This window comes from Gopherus flavomarginatus, chromosome 1 (genome assembly GCF_025201925.1).
Source record: "Gopherus flavomarginatus isolate rGopFla2 chromosome 1, rGopFla2.mat.asm, whole genome shotgun sequence".
NCBI classification, from domain to species: Eukaryota; Metazoa; Chordata; order Testudines; family Testudinidae; genus Gopherus; species Gopherus flavomarginatus.
Genome location: NC_066617.1, coordinates 204,415,974 through 204,442,749, shown reverse-complemented (window position 1 = coordinate 204,442,749; position 26,776 = coordinate 204,415,974). Strand labels below are relative to the sequence as shown.

At 40.7% G+C, this 26,776-nt stretch overlaps 1 protein-coding gene across 3 annotated transcripts in view; it reads right to left on the bottom strand.

Moving 5' to 3' along the window:
- The window catches only part of DOP1B (DOP1 leucine zipper like protein B), a 93,952-nt gene that overhangs the window by 61,711 nt on the left and 5,465 nt on the right, over nt 1–26,776 (bottom strand). For 2 of the 3 annotated variants that reach the window (XM_050928994.1, XM_050929004.1), the window contains exons 3-5: nt 5,473–5,654; nt 5,212–5,382; nt 1,235–1,424 (exon numbers count right to left, since the gene is read on the bottom strand). In XM_050928994.1, the coding sequence (XP_050784951.1) occupies nt 1,235–1,424; nt 5,212–5,382; nt 5,473–5,654 (543 nt within the window). Of the gene's footprint in view, nt 1–1,234; nt 1,425–5,211; nt 5,383–5,472; nt 5,655–26,776 lie in introns of those variants that run through there. The other variant, XM_050929012.1, reaches the window with a different exon arrangement.

Below are 26,776 nucleotides of genomic sequence, written 5' to 3'. Positions count from 1 at the left end.
AGAGAACATATACATGATTCATATATAACGATTAGCATTTCCACGTATTTGGGTAGGCCACAATTTTGAGTATCTGCTGCCTGCCAATGCATCTTGAGATGACACATCCTGTCTGATTATTAGTTACAGTTATTCCAGTATTTCTGGTAAAACGATAGGTAATTTAAAACCTATGAAACATTTTTCAATTTCAAGAAAGGAAATTAAATACAAGACAACAGGTACTGGAGTTCTCCTGTTGGTTTACTGCTGTTTGGTTTAGTTGTATGTTATTTTAAATAATGTCAAAAGGTGCACAGTGTTAAAGTTTAAAAAAAAACAAGAAAATCTTAAACACTGTGTCTGATGTACAATGACAGAGAGTTTGACGTTCCATTCCTAAAGGCAAAATGGAGTAAGCAAAGATGGGCATGTCAGCTTTATTTTTCATGTCTTGTCTTTTCTGATTTTAGACCAAATCAAATCCTTACTGCTGTACTTAATATTCCTGTAACCAAAGAAATTGCAGCCCAAGGTGAGTGCAGTAATGCTGGGATTGTAAAGGAGTTTGGTTAAAAATTGTCAAGGACATGGCACCCTTAGGCAGTTCACTCCCACAATGCACTGCTTCTCTACTCATTTCCTATTTTTCAAATTTTTGTCCTACTTTCTGGAGCCAAGAATTATGAGACTCTCCAATTTTCTTCTCTTAAGCACTTCTGGACAACTGCAATAAGTAGGAAGCTAATATTAGTGGTTGCAGAGGATAGTCTTTTCACTAAGTGTAAGAATGCATTGGATTTGACCCCACCTCTCCTTTTTTGTTTTTTATAGTGTATAAAATGGATACTGATTTTGAACTGTTTGTGGACAATGCCTAACACAATAGGGCCTCAATTCTGATTGGAGTCTTTGAGCTCTACTGCAATATAACTAAATAACAGGGTTAAATCAGTTTTACTCTAACAAGGCAACGCCATTCGTTCCTTATTTGCATCACTGACCATGTTTTTTTAAATGACCTATTTGCCATTCTACATATTGGTCAAAGTTTGCAAGAGTTATTTTTAATTATTACTACTTCAGTTGAGATTCTCCACTCATTGAGCAAATTTTGAATTAGACATTTCATTCTCTTACTGATGCTCTTTAAAGAGATTGGGACTTTAATTTGTACGGAGAAGGATACTGTTTTCCAGTTTGTGTCAGCATTATGGTAGTTGAGAATATCCCACTAGCAATGTAATGAACTTACTGTGAGCTTATAATCAGTTCCCAGCATGTACTTCTGCTGTTTTCCAGACAACTCTCTGTTGATATGACTCACAACAAATAGAGAAGCAGGAAGTCTTATAGAAGGGCTGACCAGAACACTCCCCCAGATAGCAGCATAGAACACTTCTTGGCCTGTTAGCACAGACAGCTTCACAAGCAAAGCATCTGTTCTGCATGGGAGGGGGGGGAAAAAAGATAATATTATATTTATCTTTCCATGTAAAATATGTTAATTCCACTGAACTCTGTCACTGACTTCAAGTGCAATGCTTTCAGTTTGTTAATACCGTGTAGCTCAAGGGTGGGCAAACTATGGCCCGTGGGCTGGCCCCTCAGGGCTTTGTATCTGACTCACGGGATTGCCCCCCACAGCTCCCATTGGCCGGGAATGGAGAACTGTGGCCAATGGAAGCTTTGGGGGAGGTACCTGGAAGCACTGCAAGGGCTGTGCACGCAGAGCCCTCCTCCCCTAGGGGCCGCAGTGCTTCCTGGAGGAGCGTGGGGCCAGGGCTGGGGCTGGTAGGGAGCCTACCCTGGCCCTGGTGCACACCGCTGCCACCCTGGAGCTGCTTTAGGTAAGCGGTGTTGGGCCGGAGCTCGAACCCCTCCTGCACCCCACCCCCCAACTCCCTGCCCTAAGCCCCCTGCCTGCACCTCGCACCCCAATTCCCTGCCCTGAGCCCCTTCGTGCACCCCACATCCTCCTGCAACCCAAATCTTCTTCCCTGAGCTGCCTGCTGCACCCCAACCCCTGCCAAGCCCCCTCATACATCCCGCACCTCTCCTCTGCCCCAATCCCTTGCTCTAAGCCCCTTCCTGCACAGCGCTCCCCCTCCCACACTCCAACCACCTGTCCTGCATACAATTTGTCCACCCAGATGTGGCCCTCGGCCCAAAAAGTTTGCCCACCCCAGTGTAGCTTTTTTGATGTCCATTTTCAATATCCTCTCTTTATTTGCATTTTCAATGTTACCCTTTCCAAGATGATTTTGCCATAATGGCAAGTGCTAGAACGAATCTTACCATTGTGCGCACTCAATGGAACAATGTTTGTCTGCCCGTTTTGGCAACTTCTCCAGCAACTACCCGTTTTGCATAGATGTCACACAAACTGTAACTGGACAGTAAATAATGCAGTAGTTTCTGGTAGCTAATTACTGAACCAATTGGACTGAAAGAATCTCATGCATACTATGTAAGGACTTGCACAGAATGATGATGATTTTTAGCTGTGTGTTAAGTCACTTTGTTTCAGTGAAACACATGCATTTCAGTATCAGAGGGGCAGCCGTGTCTGCTGCTTTTATAGATCCAGACTAAGAGTCCTGTGGCATCTTACAGACTAACAGATGTATTGGAGCATGAGCGTTCGACGTGCAGACGAAGTGGGTATTCACCTACAAAAGCTCATGCTCTAATATGTCTGTTAGTCTATACGGTGCCATAGGACTCTTTGCTGCTTATGCATTTCAGTGTTTGCTCAATAGCTCACCTCTGCACTAATGCAATATAAATACTTAAACTTTTCATCGGTTGTTATGAAATCTGTACAGTACACTTTAACATACACCAGGGTCACCTAATACAACATATTAGGTGATACCTAAAGTAGCTAAATTTAAAACATCATTTTAAACATCTAAAAACTTAGTGATAATTATGTAGAGTTTAGCATAAAGGATCATCACATCCCCTTGCCTGAGGAAGAAAAAGTTGTATGTGAAAGCCTTGACACAGACAGGACAATATCCTGGACAAACATTATAGAATAAAGAAACTTTATTGAATTAAATTAACCCTTTCTGAATTAAGTTTAATGCCTTTGGGAGTCCATTGTATTAAAAAGGCAATTGTTCATATGTTATTGCGGAATTGTATGCCACTTCTCTCAGAGACAAGACTAATGAAATCTTTGAGAAGTAGTTAACACTTCAACTTTTGGGACAGTAAGCACGAAGTAGATTTTCTAGCAAATACTTGAGGTGAGGGAAATGCAAGTGACCCGTTTCTGAGTCCATTCTTTTGAAGCTTTGCTTTGACCAGAAATCCACTGTCTGGCTGACAACCTATTAATGTCTCTTCAAAAGGCCCAAATGGGATAAACGGAGTGCCTCACAGTCTCATTAGTGTTCTTGTTTTGGGCAAAAGGATGTTTGATCTTGAAACCACAGGAACACCCAATGTGGGATTTTGAAGGACTGCAGGGCATATGTTGAAGTTGAGATGAGGGATTTCTAGTAAGCTTATTAGCATTTGGGTGGGTTTTTTTTTTTATTGTTTAAAATTAGTTCTCTCTGTAATGCTTTTATCTTAAGACTAAAATGTTCTTGCTTAGAAAGAGCCGTGTTAAAACCTTATGTCTGTGGCAATTACACTGTGTATCGTCTCTGAAGAGAAGGCAAAAGAAGCCTGCTTAGGCAGCCTGTCTTTTGTGGAGGATTTCACAGTCTAGTCAGGGGACTGTGAAGTGTGGAAATCCCTTAGTCAGAAAGTAGTATGTATCTGTCTCTGCCCAAGCGAGGCAATCTCTGGGGAGCTGAAAGCCTAAAGGGATGCCCTGCTGGATCACAGAGGGGGAATACAGAAGCAGTTGCCCTGAACTGCATCAAGCTTCTTTCATCTTTAATTTCCAATTGTCTGCAATACTGCATGTAGAATGTAAAGCTTGGTTCTACTCTAACAACCTGATTCCAGTGTACATTCAGTCAGCTTACTTAAAGGACCACAAAATTTTCACTCACTAATCCTGCGCAACCAATGTAGCTATGAGTATGTGAGCTGCTATTCTAGTTCACACACAGCAGAATTATTAACTATATTCTGATTGCAGAAGATGGATGTGCTGGCTGTCGCTTCAGCAGTAATACAATGGCCCACGCCGCTTCCTGCAGCCTCCATTGGCTTGGAGCGGTGAACCGCAGCCAGTGGAGCTGCGATCAACCAAACCTGTGGACATGGCAGGTAAACAAACCGGCCCGGTCCACCAAGGTGCTTACCCTGGTGGGCCACAGGTTGCCGATCCCTGGTATAAACCAATCTAACCCCCCCCCCCCACACACACACACCGCAGTTCCCAGCATGTACTCACTGTCTACGTATAGAGAATATTCAGTGAAATATAATGAAAGTTATCTAGTTGCGCAATTCCTGCAATAGGTTGTTGCAAAATAGTTTTGTTACTGCTATTACTTGATGGAAGTACAATCATTACATAACCAAAAACCTAGTGACTAAGTGTACTGCAACAGGATCTCTTCAACCAGGTATCTAGCATGCATTGCTACAAAGTGTGTCGAACTTTGTTGAACCTGACCACACTAGCTGGTCATTTTCAATATCGCATTAAGAGGCTTTGGGTGAAAAAGTCATTTTTGATAGTGAGTTTTAGAAGTGGTACATTTACTAGTGCAGCCACGACCACAAGGTGGTCTTCTAGTATAGAATGCTTGCAATCTAGATATGTACAGAAAACAGGAACTTCCCTCTATCAAAAGATTTAAGGAGTGGAAAAAACACAGGCTTAGTTTAGTCTGTCAAAAGTTCTCCTCAATGCCCCATTACAAATTTGAAAGGTAAGTATTCAGAAATTTTGAAAGGAGAGCTCCTTTCAAACTATGTTGCTTTCTAACTATGGTGGATGACTCAATAATTTGACTTAATGCAACTTTCCAGCCAAAGTTTAACTTTTCAATTTCTTCTTATCCTTGCATTTCTTTTCTCCCTTACCCTCCCCACATCCCCTTGCATTCATGCATCTGTCTTTCTTCTGTTCCCTTCCAACTTCAAGTATTTTACTCCTTCCATCCCATCACTCAGTAGCCCTCCATTAGACATTCTCCCTCTGGATGAGGATTTCTAGATATGGGTTCCTTCAAAATAAATAAATAAAAATTCAATAAATAGGGAAGTGACTGGGTATTGCATTTTATATTTCTAAAGTAACAAAAGCAATTTCACCTGTCATAAATTTCTGACCCCTCCTCCAATCCAGGCAGCAGTCCAATTACAAAGGCTTGAAGACTTGGCAAGAGGGACTTCTGCAGAGGAAGAAAATATTTCTCATACAGACCGAGAAGAATAGGCCTCACTGACATTGCTGCATTTGCTAGCAGGGGAAACAAGCCAGAGCTTTAAAAAAAGAAAGAAAGAAAGATTTGGTCATTTTAAAAAATAATCTATTATGAAATTTTAAGTCTGAGTTTTCAAAGAGCAATTTACCTGTAGAGGAATAAGTCTTTGGCAAGCCATTTTGTCCCAATGATTTTAAAGATGATTTCATAGGTTTCTAGTGCTTTTAAATGCACTCCACTAGGTAAAGCTGGATGTAAGCACTGAGATAATCTCTTACTGATAATCAGACGTCTTGGCAAGAGGGAGTACTTCAGGTTACTTTGAAGAGCCTGTACAAACAGTGGGGATGGGGGAGAAGGAAGAAACAGCAAAAGGTTATTGTACATGCATAACATCCAACATTAATCAGTCAATACTTTAACTGAAATAAGGTTTTGTGACAGATCATTTACTTAGTAGAATTAAATAAGGTATTCAAGGGTCGTCTTCGAAAAATGCATAATATTACATTAACGGAGCAGAGATCACTAGACTTGAAGAATTGGTGTGGAAATGCTTTTCTTTGGAGGATAGAAGACCGAAGTCAAAGACGGAGGGTAAATGGGATAGGAATTGAGGAAGAGAAATAAGAAATTTTCTCAGCATTCAGGGGCTGGGAAAGGAGGGAAGAGTTCAGTAGTAACAGAATCTTTCCTTGCACACAACCTATAAGCTTTTATTTTTTTCATTTCACATATAAAGATGGCTGATTTTGTTATCTCCTATTGGACAATAAAATGTAAGAAGCATGGAAATGTATAAAGAACATGGACTACAATAATCATTACTATCTCTAGGCCCAAGACTGAAACTGCAGTAAAAGTGAAGATTCTAAGAGCAGCTCCATGTAAACATACTGAAAAACCGATCATCATTTAAAAAACAATTTAGCTGGGAAAAATACACACAAAAGTGACATCTGCTATGTAGAGGACTCATTACAAATCTAAATCCAAGTATGATCTCTTCTATCCATGACATAATAAAACTTCACATATAAAATTAAGGTAGAACACATTTATGGAGCTCCCCTTCAAATTTTAGAAAGTTCATGAAGAATTCTTCTACATAATGTTTGTAATGCCTACAGCCGGAAGATATGAGGACTGCCTGAATGCTGGACTTTGGTTGGTACACTTTCACAATCTTAACTAAACGGTTCACACCCCCTAAATATATACTTAAATTGTTTACTCTAAAAGTTCTAACTCATCAGGAGAAATAAAATATCTAGGCTGTAAATATTTTTTTCCTCTTGCTTAACTTATTCAAGACAAATACCATAATATTCTATCAGTTAATTATCAATGAAGTTAGTTATTGACTAGTCATGAATGACACTATTCAGTAAAATCATGGAACTTGAGGTATTGTAAAAATAATGTCATATTATATAGTACGTGTCCCTTGTACAAATTTACTTTCTAATGACTGCAAGTAATCTCCCCTAGCAGAATAGGGCACTTGAAAAGCCCTGGGAATAACAAAAGGAAAAATACTCTTGGCATCAGTAAAAGTTTGGTGGAGGAAGGGTGCGTAACTAATTCTCCTGCACAATAGCAAGTCTGTAATCATTTTGTCTCTTTTGAAATTTGGACAAACATGAACAACTAGTCTACACTATCCTAAATCCACGAGCTATGCTGCCATTCCTCAATGACAGAGCACCTGTGTGAGAGTTTTGCTCAGTGAGTAAGCTCTCATAAGAACGGCTTTTCCATTTTAATCATAGCTTCACATGCAGGCCGCTTAATTCATAGCTTCTTAATGAGTAATCCTACACCAAGCATAGAATCATAGAAATGTATGGCTGGAAGGGACCACAAGAGATCATAAAGTCCAGACTTCTGTGCTGAGAAGGAGCAAGTAAAACTAGACTATCCCTGACAGGTGGCTAACCTTTCTTAAAAACCTCCAATGATGGGGATTCCACAACCTCCCTGGGAAGCCTATTCCAGAGCTTAAACTATCCGTATAGTTAGAAAGTTTTTCCAATATCTAATCTAAAACTCCCCTGATGCACATTAAGCTCATTACTTCTTGTCCTGCCTTCTGTGGACATGGAGAACAATTCACCAGTCCTGATCACAACAGTCCTGAATATATCTGAAGACTTACCAGGTCCCCACTTTGTCTTCTTTTCTCAAGACTAAACATGCCCAGTTTATTTTAAAACTTTTCCTCACAGGCCAAGTTTCCTAAAGCTTTTATAATTTTTGTTGCTCTTCTCTGAACTCTCCAATTGTCCATATCCTTTCTAAAGTGTGGCATCCAGAAGTGGACACAGTACTCCAGCTGAGGCCTCCCCTATGCTGAGTACAATTGGACAATTATCTCCCTGTCCCCAATGTTTTATACACGCATCTGTTAATACAACCCAGAATGATAACAGATTTTTTTGCAGTTGTGTCACATTGTCGATTCATTCAATTTGTGATTCATTATAATTTCCAGATCCTTTTCAGCAGTACTATAGCCAAGCCAGTTAGGCTCTATTTTATTAATTGTGCATTTGACTTTTTCTTCCACGTGTAGTAATTTACACCACGGGTAGGCAACTTATGGCACGTGTGCCAAAGGCGGCACCGAGCTGATTTTCAGTGGCACTCACACTGCCTGGGTCCTGGCCACCGCTCCAGGGGGCGCATTTTAATTTAATTTTAAATGAAGCTTCTTAAACATTTTAAAAACCTTATTTACTTTACATTCAATAATAGTTTAGTTATATATTATAAAGAGACTGTCTAAAAATGTTAAAATGGTGTTACTGGCACGTGAAACCTTAGAGTGAATAAATGAAGACTCGGCACACCACTTCTGAAAGGTTGCCGACCTCTGCTTTACACTTTTCTTTACTGAATTTCATCTTGGTGATTTCAGACCAATTCTCCAACTTGCTAAAGTTGTTTTAAGTTCTAATCCTGTCCTCCAAAGAGCTTGCAATCTCTTCTCAGCTTGGTGTCATTGGTAAATTTTAGAAGTCTATTCTTCACTCTTATGCATGCCATTAAATGAAAATACTGCATAGTATCAGACCCAGGACTAACTCTTGTGGGGCTCCACTAAATATATCCTCCCAGTTGGACAGCCAGCAGTGGATAACTACTTTGAATATGGTCTTTCAACTAGCTATACATCTACCTTATGGTAATTTCATCTAGATCATATTTCCTTAGCCTTTCCAAAATTTTATGCATGCATAAAATTATGTGCAATCATCAAGACTTACTCCATCCAGACTTCATTTCACCAAACTGGAAGAATTCTGAGATTTATTAAATTATTTTTTTGAAAATGAATTCATGCCTTCAGGGTTTTTTTGGGGTGGTGGTGGAAGATTGTTTTTAAATCTTTTCCTCATTAGCAAGTTGCAGCCTAATACTCTACTCAAGATGGACATTAGAAAGCAACATTAGATGAAAATACACGTATTACAGATTAAGACTACCATTGGTTTTCCAGCAGATACAAAATGCCTTTACATCAGACTGCAGAATACATTAGAATATTATAGAAGCACCTGTCACAGTTCCATTAAAAAAGGCTGAATTGTCTTAAACTTCAATCTTGGATTCAACCACTGTATACTTTCCCCCAAAATTGCAGGAATTATTCTTTGATTACAGATAAGACATTTAGCAGCCTTTGTCAGGGCTATTTTTTGTCCTGAACAAGTGGAATATGGTAGGTGCTTCATATTTTCCATATTGTTAAAGCTCCTTGAAATCTCATGCATAAGCAACATTTGAAAGAATTATGCTGTAATTAAGCTAAACTACTATCTATTTTATCTGTTACAATTAGAGGTTATAGATGGTCAGGTCAACAGCTCAGGATTTATTTACACAAAAATTGGCAGAGGTGAATCTTAAGCAGATTTGGTAGAACAGGTAAGTTTTATTTGAAAGATAGGATCAATGGTCTTTTGTTTGTTTTGTTATTTTTCTTAACTGAAAGTTTATCCTTCAATATGGAGTAGCTGACAGTTAGGAGAAAAAGGCATATCTGGAAGATTTGAAAAAAAATCTGTCCTTTTATTTCTTTTCAGTTGTTTTTGGAGTCTTACTGAGCTAGAAATGATGGATGGCTGTTTTGCAGAGGGTAAACGTGTGAGGAAGAGGCAGAATTAGCCAGAAAAATAGAAAGAGTAGGTGGAGCATAATCATTTATGCTTTATTTATTATATGTATAGCTACTGTAGCCATGGCAAAAGAAAACAACTAATTAAAACAATAAGCCAACATTATTTGATAGAATTATAAACTTTACTTTAAGATAGCATGCCAAAAGGAAGCATGTTATTAATTGGACTCTAACACATGTCTAACTATACTGGAGATCAGGTGATTTGTCAAAAGTGAGAGAGAACCAGAAGTTATGAAAGAACATTTTCCAATAAGTACTTAGCCAATATTCACCAAATTTGACATCATTATTCCTAATTTGTATTGCATACAGATATGTTTGTATTCTGCAAATTAACAATTAAGTAACAAAAGCCTTGTTAAGAGTACAATAGAAAATTCCTAGTCATTTTCCAGTTGCCCCCACACAACTGTCTTAAACTTATCCATTAATTTGTTCTAATTCAGTAACTTTATAAATTCAACAAAATAGAAAATATTACAGCAAAGATCCAAGTCTACATTTTTGTTGTAGCCTATATTTTACTTTGTGTCATAAACAGATAATTAAGAGTTAATAGAACAGAAGTACTTCATCTCTCTTTTGCCTGTAAAGGGTTAACAAGATCAGTGAGCCTGGCTGTCACCTGACCAGAGGACCAATCAGGGGACAGGATACTTTCAAATCTTGAGGGAGGGAAGTTTTTGTGTGTGCTGTTAGTTTTTGGTTGTTGTTCACTCTGGGGGCTCAAAGGGACCGGACGTGCAACCAGGTTTCTCTCCAATCTCTCTGATACAGGCTCTTATAAGTTCAGAATAGTGAGTACTAGGTAAATAAAGCAAGTTAGGCTTATGTTTGTTTTCTTTATTTGCAAATGTGTATTTGGCTGGAAGGAGTTCAAATATATATTTTGCTGAAAGGATTTTAATTTGTACTTGAATACTTAGGCTGGGAGGGTATTCCCAGTGTCTATAGCTGAAAGACCCTGTAACATAGTCCATCTTAAATTTACAAAAGATAATTTTTATTGTTTTTTCTTTCTTTAATTAAAAGCTTTTCTTGTTTAATAACCTAATTGTTTTTTTATTCTGGTGAGATCCCAGGGGACTGGGTCTGGATTCACCAGGAACTGGTGGGGAGAAAGGAGGGAAGGGGGAGAGAGAGGCTAATTTCTCTCTGTGTTAGGATTACTGTCTCTCTCAGGGAGAATCTGGGGGGGGAAGAGAAAAGGAGGGGGGAAGGTGCATTTTCCTCTCTGTTTTAAGATTCAAGGAGTTTGAATCACAGTGATCTTCCTGGGTAACCCAGGGAGGGGATGCCTGGGAGAGGCAACGGTGAGGGAAAGGGTTTACTTTCCTTGTGTTAAGATCCAGAGGGTCTGGGTCTTGGGGGTCCCCGGGCAAGGTTTTGGGGGGGGACCAGAGTGTACCAGGCACTGGAATTCCTGGTTGGTGGCAGCGCTACAAGCACTAAGCTGGTAATTGAGCTTAGAGGAATTCATGCTGGTACCCCATCTTTTGGACGCTAAGGTTCAGAGTGGGGAATTGTACCATGACACTTTGCTTAATGACAGATTATGTGTTTGAGTAGATTTAGATTAGTTGCACTGTGTGGGATCCAACAGTAGGGCCAGTAGAAGTTGGTCAGATTATGTATGTCATTAGGAAGTGCAGTCTTGAACAAAATTCAAGGGACATTTTTAGTAAAATGTTACTATTTCTAAATAAATATAATTGTTCTTATCAGACCGTAAACCTCTCTTCTGCCATGATGCCTACAAAAAGCAAACCATCTGTCTAAACACTGTCAAATTATGTGGCTACTGTTCTTCACGCTGAACACTGTCATTGAAATTGCTTCCTTGTGATCCCTGTTCTAGTTGTTTTTATCTACCCATTACTTACAGCATTACACTGAGATCATAATCTCTTTGTGGCAGAGGTGTGCTTCTCTTATGTTTCTACAGTGGCTAGCACAGTGGGGTCCCAGGCTCAAAGCATAATCATCTTCATTATAATACTCAATTTTGGAGGCAGGCATGAGAAGGAGGAAAGTGTGTAACTGGAACAAATATGCTGCACCACAGTTAAGTACTCGATTAACTTATTTTAGTAAACTTAATTGTGATGTTTGGGAATTTTAATGTCACAAAACATGGCTCACAGTATGCAACCCTGACTATCTAATACTACTTGGGACTCTGAACATAAAAAGTGCTTTGCAAACGTTACCTACTACATCCTTACAACAGTCAAATGAGGTATGCAAATTAACTTCATGAAGCAGATGGAGAGGCTAAGCAGAGAGGTTAAAGGCCTGATTTTCAGAGGTACTGAATGCTCACAACTCCCTGTGAATTCAATAAAAGCTCTGGGTGCTCAGCACTGTTGAATCCAAAAGCCATAGTTCCGGGATTAAAATTGAATTAACGATTAACTAAAATTGTGATAGCACCCACACCATCCTACATGCTGTAAAATGAGCGTTGCCTGATCTATTGATTGTATATTGATTAAATTACTGATTTAGTTTCCCCATTTAGCACTCTGAAATTTGGTAGGTTCTTGTCCCAAGATCAGGCCCAGCATTATCAGAATTACTGCTCAGTTGGGATCTCCAGTGTGCATGGTTGCAACACTCTCTCACTTAGCACATCACACTATAGTTATAGTTTTATTAACACACTTAGCAAAGTCATACACACACCAACCCAGCAAGGCAGGTGGAGGTAATACAGAACAAGCAGAGCATCCCAATACTTACACCATCCCTTGCGAAAAACAAAACAAACAAACAAAACCAAAACCTTGAAGCGTTAGTTATCTTCTCCCTCACTGTCACCACTGGTAGTCATCCTGGCCTTTCTCAAGAGCTCTCTCTCTCCCTTCCCCAGCACGCAGGCTAGGATATAACTTTCATGATGTGTTACACTGATGCCACGAAACCCAATGCATATTCAGTAGGAGGTTTCAGTCTCTTCCTTATTTGTAGTTTTTCACCTTACTAATGTTGGCATGCCCTTCCCCCATAGGTTATTAATCCTTTTACCTAAAGCTTATTAGCACATACATCAATTAGTTACCATGGCATCCTTGTGGTCAGAGGTCCCTAACTAAAAATAGCCCAAGCAGTTATAAACTACCACCTCAGTGATTACCTACTAGCAATTTAGTCATTACAGCAGTCTCTCTCGATACCTTTTATCTAGGGTTAGTCTTGGTTAGCTACTTATACTAAGGTTTTTTGGGGCCTTATGCCTTAGTTTGGCTAAAATATTGTCTTACAGGCCTTGAGCCTTGTAGGTTCATTGCATTAATTTATACATTACCTAGCAAACACCTATACTAGTCATTGCCCTGAACAACTTCTTCCTGGTTCCTAGTGCAACACTTGCAATAGACTCTCTCTCTCTCTCTCCATAGCTTTAAGAATTATGATATAATTTGCCAAGTATTTTTCTGATTCTCATGAGTCAATGCAATCTGACTGCAGTTCCTTCAGATACATAGTTGCTTATGCTCACTTAGGATACATTTTTTCCAGCTCCTTTCCAAGTAAGTAATTTAACTAGGGGGTGATAAGAATCACAAACATGTCCTTGTAATTCAGCTTCTCAAATCAAATATTTTGCTAGCAACAAGCTTCTTAACATTCATAATAATTCTACAGAGTTTTGTTCTTACAGTTCATTGAGAAACTACTGATTCTACATATCTATAAAACATGTGAACAAGTCATATAATCTTAAGAATTTTGTTCCTTCCCCCAGGGCTGGTGCTTCCATTTAGGCGACCTAGGTGGTCGCCTAGGGCACCAGGATTTCGGGGGGTGCTATTTTGCTGCCCTCTGTGGCAATTTGGCGGCGGAGGGTCCTTCTGTGCTCCAGGTCTTTGGCGGCAATTCTGTGGCGGGTCCTTCACTCGCTCCAGGACTCGCCGCCAAAGTGCCCCAAAGACCGTGAGCGCGGAACGACCCCCCCCGCCGTAGAATTGCCACCAACAACCGGGAGCGCAGAAGGACCCCCGCCTAGGGCGCCAAAAACCCTGGCACCACTCCTGCTTTCCCCACGTCCAACCCATGAAAAAAAAACAAAAAAAAAAAAACACACCCCATGAAAAATAAAGTTGAACATTTTGGGTCTCTCTGCTTATTTAGCTCAATTTTTTTGTTATGTGTTTTTCTTAAAAGCTCCCCTCTATGCTCAAAAAAACAAACAAAAAAAACCCCCTGCTGCTTGTAACAGTGTGTTCTATATATTAAAATGCCCTCAGGGTAAATACATTTTCCTCAATTTCTTTGAAGATGACCTGAAAACTATTTGCTCTTTTTTGGCAATACATAAAGGAGGGCTGGAATATAAATAATATTTTTTAAATTTATTTTTAATTTGAGAGAGTACAATCCTCATCAATTTACATTCAGGTCTTATCTACATTGATTCCCTAGGAAGACTATAGACAACTGGAGACCTAGTACAATTATGACTGAAGCATCAAGAAAAGGAAACCTAAACAGTAGAAAGGGAATATTGATTTGCTTGTGTTTTTGTAAACATATATTTAAAACAAATGCTTGAAATGCAGTTAGGAGGAAAGTCATTGCTAAACGATCATCATCCCAGTCTTTCGATTAAGAGCTTAGAAGACTCCCACTCCTCCTCTTTTGTCCTCCAAGCCAAGATCTCCAGACAAGATAATATTCCCAATATTTATAAAAGTAAAGAAACTGCCACAGTACGTACATCACACAGCAGTAATGAACGAAACTCCTTTTTAATGGCCAACAAAGCAGAGGGAAAGGACAGAAACTTGCCTGTTTTTAAGCCTCATGGTATGAGATCTCAAATGATTTCACAGCAGCAGCTCGTTCTCTACCTCAGATTTTCTCTCTCTCAATCAGGTCCTATTAATCACATCTAAGCTCGTTTTCTTAGCCTGCCTAGCACTATAAACCCATGAGAATATTTAAATTGAAGAATAAGGAGAGATGCAAAAGACTTCAATATTCCTTCTGTAATGTAACACACACAACTATGTGCTTCCTCATCCGTGTTACAATGCAAAATTAGCCCAGCTAAAAATACATACTTTATTAGTGTTTAGGGCTCTCTTTACTTCAAGAAGTAAATATAAAATAGTTTTCAGTAATTTATAAATTTAGACACTTATTTAATACATTTAATTTGGACAACAGTTTGTTTCCGAAAACCAATTTACTTCGCTAATACACTGTTTGGCTTCTTAAATGCAGATTATCACCATATCAACATCTTCCCTTCATAGCTGATAGGTGAAGGTCATATGCATAAAAAGTTCTTATTCCCTAGGACTTCAAAACAGAATGTTTTTTCTGAAGGACAAATAATGGTAATGTACAGTACTGAACAATGAGATAAAGTGTGCTATTATTAAACAGCACCACCACAGGTCAGTCTGACCAACTTTTGGTGAAATATAAGAACCAAGTAGGAGACGTGTTTATATCACCAGGATCCTGGTTATAATACAGAACATACTTTTTAAATTTATAGCATTAGCTCCAATTAAGAATTAACAACGTACTTGTTTGAGACACAGGCAATACATTTAAAACTTGAAGTTATGATTCATCAACTGTCATTAAGGCCCAGTCTACCCTTAAAAGTTACATCAACATAGTTATGGTTCTCAGGGGTGTGAAAAAGTCACACTGAGTGCCACAGTTAAGCCACCTAACCCCTGGTGTTGACGTGAGTAAATTGATGGAATAATTCTTGGGGAGGTGGATTATCTACAGTTGATAGAAAAACCCTTTCCTTTGATGTAGGAAGTAACTATAGCTGTGCTGCTGTAGCACCCGGAGTGCACACATGGTTTCAGAAAACAAGCGCTAAAGACATTTGCTATAAAAATAGAGGACAAGAGTTTCTATGATTTTCACAGATAGTGGTGGGGAAAGAGTAAACAAGGAATAGGAATTTTAAAACACTTCCATGAGCTGTTTACTTGCTATTGCTGTGCAGAACAAACACCTAAAGCTAACATTACACAGCCCTGCCCGCCACATTCACGTACCGGGAATACTGATGTTCTATTTAAATAAACCATGTTTCATAATCCGATGAAAAGGAAAAATCTGACTGTTCCAAGTTTTCTGAAGCTTTTCCTTCACTGGAGGGGATGTGTTCTTAACTAGAGTTAAAATCCTGGCAAGTATAAGGCAGGGTTTGTAGTTTTCAGGTGAGTTAGCAGGTTGAATTAAAGACAATAGAGGACTGGAGCCTCAGCAATGACGTTTGATAGCTATGACAAGGTCCTGTATTATCCTGGGAAAACCTTACTGAATTAAGTTTAACATTATTGTATCATTTAACTTAATTGTATTAAAAATGCAATTGTCTCTGTTACTGTGGGATTGTAGGCAACTTCTTTAGAGAGGTGGGGTATGCTAATGGAATGCCTCTGGTTATCAGCCCTTTGAAGTTTCACCCTGAGGAGGGGACCCACTGTCTGGCAGATTACCTTTCAAAGCTTCAAATTGGATTCTCTAGACTAGAGATTAACTGACAAAGGAAGGCAATTGGGATAAATAATTTGAGTTTAAACTGACTCTGGGTTTTTGTTCTGATTCAGCAAGTGGACAGACTGGTCCCCTGAAGGCCCCAATCCTTAGGGAAGGGTTGGAAGGACTTCGTCCTACAGAGGCCATGTAAGACTGGATTCTTGTTCTGAGCTGAAGCTGTGATGAACCTGAAAACACAAGAAAACCCCTGGGTGGGGTTCTGAAGGACTGCTCCTTCCAGAGCCCATGCTAGAGTTAGAGTGATCACTAGTAAGCTTATTAGTATGCATGTAGGTTCTTTTATTATTTTAAATGTTTTCTGTGCATTGCTTTTACCTTAAGAATAAAATATGCTTGCTTCAAAAGAATAGTGTGATAACTTACAACTTTGGCAATTACACAGTTACCTGTCTCTGAAGGGACTTGCATAGGCAGACTGTCTTTTGCTGAAAACACCACAGCAAATGCAGGAGACTGTTTACCCTGGAAATACCCCTGTCACGAAAGAGAGCAGCACTGGTCTCCACCCAAGTAAGGCAAGGGCTAAGGGGCTGGAAGCCCGAGAGTGGGTGCCCTTACTGGACCACTAGGGGGAAACATGTGCTGCTGCCCTGAGCTGTGACAAAGGAAACAGTGGAATGCTTCCTATATAGAATTAATCTCACCTTCAAGCTATTTATGTCTTTGTCTATGATTCCCTCATCTCCCAGGGTGTGCCATAATATTGCTATAACTTGAAGTGGGCGTGCTCATCACAGCCTCCTCATGAGGATCTCATAGGAGCCAAGAGTACAGTCTAAATAGTCTCTACAAGATCCCTTTTACAGAGTTCAGGATGGCACTATTTACTACAATGTTCTCAGAGTATGTATTTACAACCAGTCCCAGTACCTTCATATTTGGGGCTTTCAGAAATCTCTTTCCAGGAAAACTGATTCTTCCCACCTTCAACTTTTTTTAAACTTGCTTCAAAAAACTCATTAAATTAGAAATTCTTGTATTACAGTATTGATATTATTTCTTGAACTATAAAATACATATGATTGTGTGTTTTGGAATTTCTTCCCTTTAGAAACCATTTTAAAAAACAGTGAAATACGGAACCTTCTAACTAGATGCTTAAAAGTCTAGCCATCACTATGATCTGAGTGCAACCAGTATAAGATGATTTTCTGTAGGCTTTAATGTTTGTCAGTTTAGTCAGAGTAGCTCACAAACACTGCAAACCTAACTTGTTCTGATGGCAGAACTGAAATGTGTATGTTGTGACCAGCAAGAGGTAAGACATGTTCTGGCACTGGAAAACTTATACCTACTGGGGAACAAGTCAGAAAGATGACTTTGCCTATGCTTCCATATTGAAGATTATATCCAACCAGGGATGGGGGAATATTTATGTCTGCAGTCAGTTTATGCCTGCAAGAAAATAAATGGAGGGCAGCATGGAAGCCTGGGGTATAAGCTCTGCCACTTCCTGTCTCTTTCCAGTGGCATTACTAACTGAAAGGCTTGTGGGAGGGGATCCTGCAAGGCCATGGAAGAGGATCTTGTTCCTGAAGTTTGCGCCTTCTCTCTCTCTGATGTTCTGCCTCACTTTATGCCAGCCTTTCTGCCACCCCCACCCCCAACAGCTCAGGTAAAAATATCACCAGTGGCTACAACAATTCCCCTCCCTTCCAAACATATTCAGCTTTATGCATGGTAGCACACTCTAAATCTGAGGTCACCCTAGCATTACACAATTGGTAGAAGTATTAGTCATGGAGCTCACAAATGTTATACGTTCGGTTATTGTTCCAATATACTTTACCAGGACAGAGAAAGCACCATTGCCATAGGGTGGATGGGGGGAAAGGCTAGCCAAATTCTCTGCTGCTGTCAGCTCACATGCAGAAATGTGCACATGAATGACAATCACCATCATCCACCTCCCCTGTGAAGCTTCTGCTGCCAGCTTACCAACTGCACTCATTGGTAGTCTGGTCAGTCAGAGCCATAATCGGTTTTCCCAATGGATCTATCAAAAGTTAATGAATCAAAGAGCAGGGTGGATAAGAAACAGTGAGGCAAATTCCACAACCATAAGCTATTTAGCACAGGAATTCTCCCTTTTTATGCTTGTACAGAATCCAGCATAATGGATTGCAACCTGAAATGGAGTCTTTGAGCATATTTACTATAAAAAACCACCACCCCCTTTCGTTGCCTCTCCCTGAAGACAACTCAATGCAAATTTTGAGTTCTGAGGTGACACTCTAAAAGCAGAAAGCCCCTTCCCCCCCAAAACACTCATGTTTCTTGTATGGTTTATCAGATGAACTTCAGGGTTTGGTCAGTGATGCAAATTGGAGGCCATTTGAGCATAAGGTTCCTGAGATATAGCTTTTCTTAAAGCTGACATGTTCTGGCAATTAATTTTTGTGCCCAGCGAGAGATCAAACCAGGGCTCAGATCATCACACTAAGATCTCAGACACCTGAGAGTTACCTCAACAGGGTTCATGCCACTCACCAGCCCTTTGGGGAAAATCAGATTACAATGCTATTAGCCAAACATTAACTCTTTAGTTTGGATCATCAGCCTCTGAAGTTCTTGGTGTTGCGCCAAATGAATGAGCATGTGTGGACAGAAGAGTTAACAGGATTTTTAGCCTTGGAAATTTTAAGAGGCTTAGATGGTTTAAGACAATAACTAGTAGTCCTTTGAACTTGACCTACCCAGCCAGTATGAGCCTGAGTCCCACCTTGTGCAGAAATCTGGAAAAGGTCAGAAGACATACTGCTAAAAATCCATCTCCATCAGAGTTGTGAGGTTTTTGTTTATGTTCTCCAAAAAATTAAAAAACAAAAACAAATGTATTTTTGTAAAAAAAAATTAGACATGCACATGCTTGCTGACAGGGGAAGGCTATTGTGGAGGAGGAGGAGGAGGAATGGGGCCTCAGGTGAGTGGGAGGGACACTGGGAAGGAGACATGAAGGTGAGTGACAAAGGGAGGTGGCAGGGAAAAGGAGCAGGAGTGCCTGTCAGTCCTACGGTCTCCTCTTTTGTGCACACCAGGATCTGGGCACCCATGTATGGCACTTTGACCTCCTTCTATGCCCCTTCTTATGTGAGCCAGGTTCTCGGTGGGTGTTAACTTTCTGGGGAGTCCCTCTTCCTATATCTCCATGGGATTGAGGATCCCTGTCCTTCTGGGAGTGTTTCATCCTCAGTCCCTGCACTCTTGTGTGTGCCACAATCTGAGAGGCCCTGCCCATCTATGTGAGCCAAGTTCTGTGGGGGCTTGTCTTTTTGGGTGGTGATCTGAACTCCATACCCTACACCTATGTGATCTGGGGGTCTCTGTCCCCACGTGAGCCAGGATCTGGGGAAGTAAAGCCCTTGTGGGTGAGGAGGTGAGAACAGACTTGCTTGGAGCATGCACCAAGAACACACTGCTAAACTGGGGTGAGGAATTGAGAATGGGCATGCTTGACACATCAGAGGCTCTCCAATGGAGCAGTTCACACATCTCAGAGTGGTTATTTCAAGTTATATTAATCTCCCCAGGTGGTTCTCACTTAGCTGAGATCATCACATCAAGATGATTATTGCTGGCTCTGCCACTGGCCTGCTGGGTACCCATGGTCAAGTCATTTCACCTGTTTCCCATATATAAATTGGGAATAGGAAGTAAAGTTCTTTGAGACCTACTGGTGAAAAGCACTGTATAAAAGCTATGTTTTTTGAATACTATCTAGCCAGAGTAGCATATCAACTGAAAACCGAGGTGAGAACTACAACTGCCTAAATGGCCACTAATGTCTATGAATATATGGGTTTTTTTATGATTTTCTTTTAAAAAAACCCACACCCTAGGAAACCAAATTGCAAAAAGCTTCATTAACACACAGTTAAGGTTGCTTTTGCTGACAGTTCGTGGCCTTTTAAAACAATTAGTTCATCAAAACTCAAACTCCTGAAAACCAGGAAATACAAACTTAAAGAAAAAACCCACGTAACCTTAACTATGCCCTCTCTGAGAGATGCCCCAAAATACCCATCTCTCTCTCTCTCTCTCTCTCTCACACACACACACACACACACACATATACACACACCCTTTTTACTGTAATGGACAGCTGCTCTCTAGACCTGCCTTAAGTGCAAACACTGTGCTTACTCCCCTGACAGAATACCACACTAGAATAATAGAATCATAGACTAAGGTCAGAAGGGACCATTTGATCATCTAGTCTGACCTCATGCACAATGCAGGCCACAGAATCTCACCCACCCACTCCTGTATCAAACCTGTGTCTGAGCCATTGAAGTCCTCAAATCATGGTTTAAAGACTTCAAGGTGCAGAGAATCTTCCAGCAAATGACCCATGCCCCACGCTGCAGAGGAAGGCAAAAACCCCAGAGCCTCTGCCAATCTGCCTTGGAGGAAAATTCCTTCCTGACTCCAAATATGGTGATCGGCTAAACCCTGAGCATGTGGGCAAGACTCACCAGACACCCAGGAAAGAATTCTCTGTAGTAACTCAGATCCCACCCCATCTAACATCCCATCACATGCCATTGGGCATATTTACCGCTAATAGTCAAAGACCGATTAATTGCCAAAATTAGGCTATCCCATTATACCATCCCCTCCATAAACTCATCAAGCCAGATATGTCTTTTGCCCCCACTGCTCCCCTTGGAAGCCTGTTCCAGAACTTCACTCCTCTGATGGTTAGAAACCTTCGTCTAATTTCAAGTCTAAACTTCCTGATGGTCAGTTTGTTCTTTTTAACAATTTACAATCCCCTTCATACCACCTAAACCTATGCTTTTCCCTACCTATCATTAAATCCACAGATTGCTCTCATATCCTATCACTACTGACAATACTCATAGCAAGACCATCCCAGTGCTCTTCTCCTGACACGGCCTACACAATTCCATATTGAAATGATGCCAGACTGAAACTTTAAGGTACATATGCACCTCTTTCCTTTGATCACACATGTGAGGAGATCTGGGTCTGAGCCCTCCCTCACATCATCTCAATCACAGCTCTGTGATGCTCCTCAAACTAAACCCAAGATTGCCTCATATCACAAACATATCGCTACCAACCAGCACAACTATACCTAACATGGTGACTGCAGCTGGAACACATGCAGACAGTTCCCAGTAGCTCTTGCCAGTTCCAGGGGGCAGAGGTAAGATTGGATGGATATTTTACCTCGTAAAATACTTCTTATTTTCTGGTTTTCAGAAGTCTGAATTTTGCTGAACTGGACATTTTTGAAGGGCACAAGCTAGCACTGGGCAACCCTAACTCCGCATAATAAAATTTTAGATCATTTAATTAAAGATATTTTGGCTATAAGCATGTATGTTAAAAGTATCAGAGGGGTAGCCGTGTTAGTCTGGATCTGTAAAAGCAGCAAAGAGTCCTGTGGCACCTTATAGACTAACAGACGTTTTGGAGCATGAGCTTTCGTGGTTGAATACCCACTTTATCAGATGCATGCACCCACGAAAGCTCATGCTCCAAAACGTCTGTTAGTCTATAAGGTGCCACAGGACCCTTTGCTATGTTAAAAGCACTAACATTACCGACGTGCCTACACATAATGAACCAGCACCAGTTTCAGTTAAAAACTGCTTTAGAGGCAACCTATCAGCAGTAACTTTACAGAACCTTACCCCATTCTGTTAGCACACAAAGGCAAAATCTGCAATAGCACAATTACGTTTTGGCACCAGGACTATTACAAAAGGGATTACCAAATCCTGTACACTGCAATCTGTACTGAACATTCTAAACACTGGCATTCATTTTGTTAGCAACAAAACAATATTTTCCTAGCAGTTAACACACGTGTATATAGACAATAAAAATGCTGGTCAAAGCACTACTCAAGAATAGGAATGAGAAAAGAATAATCTTATTTCTAAAAACATATAGTGGACTAAAAAGGTATACAAGCCTCATGAACAGTTTGGCAAAATCACTGCTTTGAAATAATCTCTTTCCACAAAACCTTGTATATTTTGATTATACAGGCCATGAGCACTAGAAATTACAAATCTGACAAAAAAGATTAAGGGAATAAGGATACAGAATTTACTTTAAGAGTCAATTTGACTCTTAAAAAAGGAAATTCTATATCCTTATTCCTTTAATCGAGTTTGTCAGATTTGTAATTTCTAGTACTCATGGCTTCTATTTAATCTGACTCTTAAGTCTGGTCGTACTGTGCATCCACAGTATAGGAAATAGATGTAAAGCTGTTTAAATCCCAGGAAATGCACTTATGTCAAGGATTATTTCTTCAAATGATACATAAAGAGAAAACACATGAAATTCTAACCAACAAAGATCTCATTTTCATGCTAAAGAGAAATATGGAGACTTATCTATAATTGAAATGTTTTTCATAATTTTCCCATGAAACATAAGCAGGTCTTCAAAACACTGATGAATGTGTCAATATTTAATTTTTGGTAATTAACAGTGTCCACTTCCATCCTCCATTTCCATGTATTTGGAATAGACCTTTTATAAACGTAGTTTACTATTTTCTACAGTAATGCTTGAAAAAATCCATTTGTAAGTGGCAAATGGAAAGTCTTCTCTGGCAATCATGGGGTCATAAATCACCAATTTCTGCAGACTTTAATCTTTCATTATAAAAAAACTCAATTGTCACAGTTTCAGGGCAACTGCAGCTATACTGCTCCTTCAGATCTCCACTCCAGCACCCAGGCACGTCTCAGACCTCCAGCTGTCACCTGTCTCTGGCCAGGGTCCTGTGTCCTACTCCCTTCTGACAGGGGATTTAAAGGCTGCACAGCTGTCCGAAATACTCTGTGATATCCACAGCAACCCAATCTGCCTTAAGGCCAGCATCTAGGCTGAGCTCTCTCTCCAAGGGCTATGAAAGGTGTGATTTACCAGTAATTTGAACAGCTCTTTCTAAGTAAGCACTTTTATTCTTAGGGCAAAAGCATCACAGAGAAAAAAAACAAACAATAAAAAGATTTTAATGCTCACAGGAATCACTCATCTTTCACTTGGGGCGTTTGGTAGACCGACATCCCTTCTAACTAGGGTGACCAGATGTCCCGATTTTATAGCGACAGTCCCAATATTTGGGGCTTTTTTAATATAGCCACCTATTATCCCCATCTTGATTTTTCACACTTTCTATCTGGTCAATCTACTTCTAACCCTTCAGCAAGGGTTGAAGTCTCACCTCTTGGACACAAAGTCTTGTCCATTTGTTGAATCAAAATCAAAGTGTCTGTTTAAAGTCGGCTCTTTATAAAAAAAAAAAAAATTGCTTTATCCTCCAGCCTCCTGAAAACAGGTAAAACCAGTCCTTCCCATGACTCCCCAGAAGGCCAAGCTTCAAAGCACCTCCTCTTCCTTAAAACTCACAAATAATTATCACTCACACTGATATCAAGGGCTATGAATATTCTACAGCTAATACTGTCTAGCCCGTCTCAATATAATGGCTATTTCATGTTCATGCATTAAAACATAAAATACAACATAAACACTGCATGTGGTTGCAGTATATGTCACATTGATCTCTAATCCTTATGGTTGCAACAAGTGTATTAAGAACATTAAATGAGGTAGGGCTGTACTTCTCAGACTGCAGACTACTCTAATACACTGCTGCTCAAGTTTTGTCAAGCAGCAACAGATTAAAATTAACAGAAGTCTCGTCGGCTTCACTGCTGCTATTCAGGGCCCTGGAGGCAGCAATGAAATTGCAAAAAACCACATCAGCTTCATGCTGCTACTGCTTGGTAAGACTGTAAGCAGCAGCAAAGCGAGACACTGGAGATATTCACAGAGAAGAAGCACAAAAAAAAAAAACAGTAGGCAGTGGAGAAGAGTGATAGAGCTGCATAGACCTCTTTTCTCCCTTGCTTTACCACAGCCACGAAGCTGGAGGAGGCATACTGGAGATCTTCTTCTCCCCTTAACTTCTCATCCCTACAGGCTTACCTTCTTAATACAAGAAGAAGTAGAGATTTCAATGAAGTTAAACGGCAACAAGTTTATACAGCCTCCCCCCGACCCAAAAAAAATTATTTTGTGGAATTCACTACTGCAAAAATCAGTGACGCCAAGAGCTTAGTAGAATCTAAATCAATTTATAAATCAAAATAAGAACATTAATAACTACATAAAATAAGAGAAGATTAAAAAGTTAAGATATATTAACTCTGATGCTTCTCCCAAACATCTCCTTGCCATCATTCATGCTATCCGTTATACAGGAAGGATCTCCCTGAGTTCGTCAGCAAAGCTTCCCATTCTTTTCACATTCGAGTTCCTTCTGAACACTCAACTGTCATGATGTCTATAAGAAACTTGTTAGCCACCACTGTCATGCCTAGAGTATAACCAAGTATAAATTTTCATGCCCATTTTAAAAATACATTTATTAACATACAGTATTTGTTGCTTCCCTCCACAGTACCTGTGGTGTCTCTTTAGGTTATAAAATCCCTGTCCAAGGGACTGCACTGTCTATATAAGGGGAAAAAAAACCCCACAAAACACATACATACTCCATGGGCACTTCTGGAACTAAACAGTAATTAATAATTATGCTTCAGGCATAAGACAGTTAGTAACTGCTTAAGCAAGAGGAAACTTTCCTTACAAGCAGATTATTCCATAATTTTCCAATCAATAGGCGTTTTGGGCCTTCCTCTGACGCATCTGGTAAAGCCTCAAACAAGATACAGGACTAGAGGAACCACTGGTCTGATCTGGTACAGCAACTCTTATAACCCTAAGAAGATTAAGTCTAAAAAATACCAAGGCAGACGAACTTACATTACAAATAAAAGCTTTTTGTTTGGTTTGCAGTCTATTCCTGAATGTTTTGTCAGTTACATATCTGAGCAAGAGTATTCAGCTAATAGATGTCAGCTGGCCCCAGTGAGCAAGACTAGCCAAGGTAAAAGATCAGAGCTCATCTCCCTTCACATGCAAGTGCCCAGTGACATCTGGAAATGATCAGTGGAACTGTCTGAAGGTCCCAAGTTCCCCTCACCTCCTTCAACCTCGCTCTCACAGCAGGGACTAGCCTATCAGTCCAAAAAATGAAGGTTTGCCGAGACTGCAAGGGTATAACTGATAACTCATGCAGCCAAGGTAGCACCATCCAACTTCTCTCTTCTGAAGATAGCACACACTGCAGGTAGTTAGTAAACTTACTAACTCCACTTTTTGCATAGCTGTGGAGATCTGTTAGTAAGGTTTACACCAGGGGTCGGCAACTTTTCAGAAGCGGTGTGCCGAGTCTTCATTTATTCACTCTAATTTAAGGTTTTGCGTGCCAGTAATACATTTTAACATTTTAGACGGTTTCTTTCTATAAAAGTCTATAATAACTAAACCATTGTTGTATGTAAAGTAAATGTTTTTAAAATGTTTAAAAAGCTTCATTTAAAACTAAATTAAAATGCGGAGTCCCCCAGACCAGTGGCCAGGACCCAGGCAGTGTGAGTGCCACTGAAAATCAGCTCAAGTGCCGCCTTCGGCACGTGTGCCATAGGCTGCCTACCCCTAGTTTACACAATGTAGCCAAAGCAGGTTATATTGGTAAATGTGCAGTTTTGCCAGTGTAACTGCATCAACATTAGGGGCTTTTGCTGACATCTGAAATTGGAGATCTGCAGTTTCCACACCTGCTTCAACTGTAACCTATGCAATGATATAAACAGATTTCTCATTTTCTCCTCCTATATATATAAATAATCTTCTTACTCCTGTGTATATAGAAATTATTAAAATAGTTTACTCATGAGGGAATTCTGCACCAAAAAATTAAAATTCTGAGCACAATATTTTTAAAAGTCTGCAAATTTTATTTGTCAATAAATAAATGCGGAGGCTCCAGCATGGCATGGGCTTGTTTGGGTGCAGGGGGATGGGGCTCAGCAGAGGGTGGTGCGCATGTGGGGAGTGGGGCTTGGCAGGGAGGGCCAGGTGTGAAGAAGGTGGAGCTCGGGGGGGTGGGGCTTTGGGTGCGAAGGGTTCAGATGCTTGGGACTTGGGCAGACAAGGGAGCAGCTCCCCATACAGTGACCTCTCCTCCCCCATAGCCACTGGCTGCATGGAGGTGGGAGATCACTCTGCAACCTCCTCTGGGACACAGACTTGGTGGTGAGGCTGCACCCAACCCTGACACACTGCAAGGGCCAGGCCTGCCCCAGAAACACACCAAGGCCCTGCCCCTCCATACCAGGCACACAAGATGCAGGCAGGCAGGTTCAGCCTGGCTGGATGCAAGCATTGAGGGGCTTGGTGTGGGATGAGAGGGTTCTGTGTGGGGCAATCTGGGTGCAGGCAGCTCAGTCAGGAGACTGGGTGCAATCTTGACGCACAGGGCTTGTTGGGGTGTTCCGGGTGCAGGGCCAATGGGACTCTGAATGGGGGTCCAGGTGAAGATGGTTAGGGCTCAACAAAGTGAATCTGGGTGTAGGAGGGATAGGGCTCAGTGGGGGGTCCAGGTGCTGGGGGGTGGGGCTTGGTGAGGTGGGGGTCCAAATGCACCTGGTTGGGGTCCAAGCAGCTGGGGCTGGAGCTCGTCACTGTAGGGGTTTGAGTGTGTGGAACTCAGCAGGCGTGGTCTGGGTGCAGGGAGTGGCCTGGGTGCTGGGGAAGTGGGGCTTGGCAGGGAGGGCCAGGTGTGAAGAAGGTGGGGCTCGGTGGAGTGAGGGTTCGGGTGCGG